The 5,000-nt window shown below is 35.5% G+C and overlaps 1 protein-coding gene across 1 annotated transcript in view; it reads left to right on the top strand.

Annotated features, from left to right (window-relative positions):
- Positions 1-5,000, top strand: part of LOC113821190 (A-type potassium channel modulatory protein KCNIP1) — a 100,619-nt gene that overhangs the window by 86,718 nt on the left and 8,901 nt on the right. The window contains exon 3 of the mRNA XM_070134522.1: positions 3,798-3,871. Within this exon, the coding sequence (XP_069990623.1) occupies positions 3,798-3,871 (74 nt within the window). The remainder of the gene's footprint in view (positions 1-3,797; positions 3,872-5,000) is intronic.

Raw genomic sequence — 5,000 nt, forward strand, 5'->3', positions numbered from 1 at the left:
GTGTGTGTGTGTGTGTGTGTGTGTGTGTGTGTGTGTGTGTGTGTGTGTGTGTGTGTTTGTGTGTGTGTGAGTGTGTATGTGTGTGTGTGTGTGTGTCGATCTCTCCCTCATTCCTCTACATCTCTTCCTTTCCTCTGTCACTCCTTCACCTCCCACAAAGGAAAGCCTTCATGAAAGCGAATCCGAAAGCCCAACTGCATCTCAGCCGCAGAACACCGCGCCATCAAAACGCTCATCGTCCCGCTTCCTGGAAATCGCGGAACAGAAAGAAAAGCTTCGCGATGAAATGAACTTGTAATGTGCACAGATAGTCTGCAATCGGAGATGTGATGTTGGCCAGAATTGCAGATCAATTGCAAAGCTGAATGAATATATGTCGATATAGAAATTTTGATAGAATTCGTGTTGTTCGTTTGATTGGTGATGTTCATGATGCTGATGCTGATGATATATATATATATATATATATATATATATATATATATATATATATATATATATATATATATATATATATATATATATATATATATATATATAAATATTTATATATATATATATATATATATATATATATATATATATATATATATATACATACATATATATATATATGTATATATATGTATGTTTATACATAAATTTATATGCATATATATACATGTTTATGTGAAATGTGTGTGTAGATATATTTGTGTGTTTAAATATTAACAATTGATTTGGGGGAAATCGGTTTGTTATATCAACAATTTCTGGTCAGAAGAGTCGTTGCTGTCCTCCCACGTACAGGTAGGCTTAGCGCTTTGTATTGATCTATGATAATTCAGACGAGTCGTTGCTGACAAAAATTACTGAGAAATATAGCGAGAACAACACGCCATAATGCTTCGTTGCGAGGGAATATCTATTCATTATTTATTCATTTATTTTAATGGCCCACGGATGCAGCTGCGGAATTAGTCGTAGGTGACCTATTTTGGCGGCGTCAATATTTGTGGAGGAGGAAATTAGTTACTGCAGCGAAGTGTAAGTGAGGGAAATTGTGAAGATTGAAGTAAGGGGAACGATTGGTTTATGTCCGAGTAAAATCATTTAAATTTTGTTTATTCAAATAATTTTTTGATCCATAGTTCGTAGGAAAAGGGAGGGTATAGAGTTAACCATAGATATACATACATGGATGCATACTTATATCTTTATATATGTGTGTATGTCTATATCTATCTACGTCTATCTATATCTACCCATATCTATCTACTTATCTATTTATATATCTACTTATCAATTTCTCTATCTATCTTTATCCATCTGCTTGTCTGTCTGTCCTTCTGTCTATCTAGCTATCTAGCTATTGTCTCTATCTCTTTTGATATTTATCTATCTTTATTCACCATTCTATATCTATCTATTCTTATCAATGTATTGTTCTTCTTCGTCTTTCTTTTTCTTCACCTTCATCTTCTTCCTTTTTTTCTTTCCTTCTTTTCTTATGTTTCTTTCTTTTTTTTAATTCGAGGAAAGTTTTTGCAATATAGCATTATATCGATGACATTTATCAGTAATGGTGATAATGATTACCATAACAATTGTTTTATTCACCGTAAGGAAATTCTTTTCATTAATCGCATACGACGTAATTAATTCTTTAATTACATCTACCCCGTCCGTATTCCACAGACACAGAAACGCATTCATTTATAATTACAAAGCGATATTAATACATTTGCATTAAATGGTTGCATATGTTGCATAGTTGTGCATTCATTAAGATACAGAAAAAACACAGGCATTCGCACATATTCGCATGCACGCGCGCACACACACACGCACAAATACATATTCACGTACACATAGACACTCAAAGAGTTGATACACATATGCGTGTTAGAGAATGTGTGTGTTTGTCTATGTGAGTGCGTGTATGTGCGTGTGTATGTGTGTGTGTGTGTGTGTGTGCGCGTGCGCGTGCGTGCGTGCGTGCGCGCGCGTGTGTGTGTGTGTGTGTGTGTGTGTATGTGTGTGTGTGTGTGTGTGTGTGTGTGTGTGTGTGTATTTGTGTGTGTGTGTGTGCATTATATATATTCCTTTTCCAAACAGTTTACAAATTTCTGAAATACCTAAAAGGAATTTTAGAGAAAAAATATATATAAACCCATATATGGAACAGCCAAAAATAGGCCTATACTTGTCTTCCTGGAGAAAAAAAAAATCATATCTCAGGATATCTTTCAGAAGGGGAGGAGACTTTGTAGGCCTAAGTTCGAAAAAACAGGAAACAATAACAATATGGAAAACCGTTGAATAACTGTCGTTTTTTCTTCAATAATCCGTTATACATATATATTTGTTTATTTGTTTGTTTGTTTGCCTTTTATCCTTTTTTCTTATTATTGTCACTATTATTGTTGGTATTATCAACATTATCAACATCATTATTTTCAATATTACTATTATTATTATCATTATCATCATCATCATCACCATCACCATCACCATCATCATTATTATTGTTATTATTATTATCATTAATATTACCATTATTATTACTGTTATCATCTTCATTATCATTATTATCATTATCATTTTTGCTATCATTTTTGTTATTCTTATCGTTATCATTGTTATTATTGTTATTGTGATTATCGCTATTACTATTATTATTATCATCATTATTTTCATCAAAATCTTTTTCATTATAATCCCTATTATTATCATCATCATTATTATTTTCTATTGTTATTATCATGAATATCATCTTATTACTATTATAATTATAATTGTTATTATCATTATTACCATTATCATAGATATCATTTCATCATCATTTTCGTGTTATTATCATTACTATTATAATTATTATTACTTCTACTATCATTATCATCAGTCATATTACCGTTATCATTACCTACATGTATTATGTATTATCGTTATCATTATTGACAATATCATTATCATTGTCATTATTATTATCATTAACATAATGGTAACTATGATAATGATAATCATCATTATCATTATTATTATCACTGTTACTACGAATATTATCATCATCATCATCATCATCATCGATATCATCGTTATCAAGAACAGATTTATAGATATACTAATCCCAAGCTGCTCAGCAAAGAAACAACGATTTGTGTCACTGAGAATGACACATGATAATCAGAATTTGCAGTTAATCTATGCCCCTGTTTCGTTTCGTCTTCTTTTCTTAAGACAATAACCGTAAAGTTTTGTTGAGAAATATTACCAAACTTCCTCTTTCTCAGTTCCCTTTGGGAGTTATGGTTACTGATAACATTAAAGGTTTTTAATTTCCCTTTAAGTCGTTTCGGTTGAAGTTGCCAAGACTTTTCGGGAAACTAAAAATGAGGTTGTATTGTGTCTGTTTTGTATGCGTGTGTGTGCGCGCGCGCGTGTGTGTTTGTGTGTGTGTGTGTGTGGGTGTGTGTGTGTGTGTGTGTGGAGAGAGAGAGAGAGAGAGAGAGAGAGAGAGAGAGAGAGAGAGAGAGAGAGAGAAAGAAAGAAAGAAAGAGAAAGAGGTAGAGAGAGAGAGAGAGAGAGAGAGAAAGAAAGAAAGAGAAAGAGGTAGAGAGAGAGAGAGAGAAAGAAAGAGAAAGAGGTAGAGAGAGAGGGGGGGGGATGTAAGGTGGGGGATGAGGCATACATATATTTAACTTTCTCTTTCCTTTGTGGCACCAGCTTAGAACGCGCTGGATCGTCTATTTCACTTTAAAGGTTTCAAGGTGATTTTCTTTCCTTCATTTTACTGAGTATTTTTTCTTGGTTTTCAGCGAGCACAAGCAAGTATCCTCATTACGTCTTCAATAATTTGGATAAAGAAAACACCGGAGTAATAAACTTCGAGGTAAGATGCGGCTTTATCTATGTTGGTAAAAGATAGCAATTCCCTGAGATACATACATATGTGACAACAAACACACACACGCACGCACGCACACAAACACGTACGCACACAAACACACACACACACATACATTACACGCACGCACGCACACAAACACGCATGCACGCAAACACACACACACACACACATACAACACACACACGCACACAAACACGCATGCACGCACACACACACACACACACAATAAACACACACGCACGCACACACACACACAACACACGCACGACGCAAACACACACGCACGCACACAAACACACACACACACACACACACACAACACACGCACGACGCAAACACACACACACACACACACACACACACAACACACGCACGACGCAAACACACACACACACACACACACAACACGAAAGACGCAAACACACACGCACGCACATACAATTTTAGGGGGGTTGGGGGCGACAGGGATTAAAAAATCTGTGCATATCATAGCATGTTGTTTTATATCCTCTTAAAGGCACGTGGAGACTCTTCATGTGAATTAATCAGATCATTAATATTTGTCAAGTGAATTTCTCTTCCTCTTGTTAATCCTCTTTACCTTTCATTTCTTTGCTCTTTATCATTCGGTCTGTCTCTGTCTCTCTTTATGTTTGTGTCTGAGATCATTCTGTTTTTTCTTCTTCTTCTCCTTCTTCTTCTTCTTCTTTTCCGTTCTTTTTTCTCCTTTTCTTGTTCTCTATCCATCTATCTAAGTACAGGCATACATAACATACATATACGTACAAAAAAGCAAAATGATATATATGTATACATATGTGTGTGTGTGTGTGCGTGGGTCTCACCCTCACCCACCTCACTCTTTCTCCTTTAACAATCTCATTCTCTCTCTCTCACTATTTATCTCCTTCTCTCTCTCTCTCTCTCTCTCTCTCTCTCTCTCTCTCTCTCTCTCTCTCTCTCTCTCTCTCTCTCCCTCTCTCTCTCTCTCTCTCTCTCTCTCTCTCTCTCTCTCCCTCTCTCTCCCTCTCTCTCTCTCTCTCTCTCTCTCTCTCTCTCTCTCTCTCTCTCTCTCTCTCTTCTCTCTCTCTCTCTCTCTCTCTCTCTCTCT

The sequence above is a fragment of the Penaeus vannamei genome, chromosome 20 (assembly GCF_042767895.1).
Source record: "Penaeus vannamei isolate JL-2024 chromosome 20, ASM4276789v1, whole genome shotgun sequence".
Lineage (NCBI taxonomy): Eukaryota > Metazoa > Arthropoda > Malacostraca > Decapoda > Penaeidae > Penaeus > Penaeus vannamei.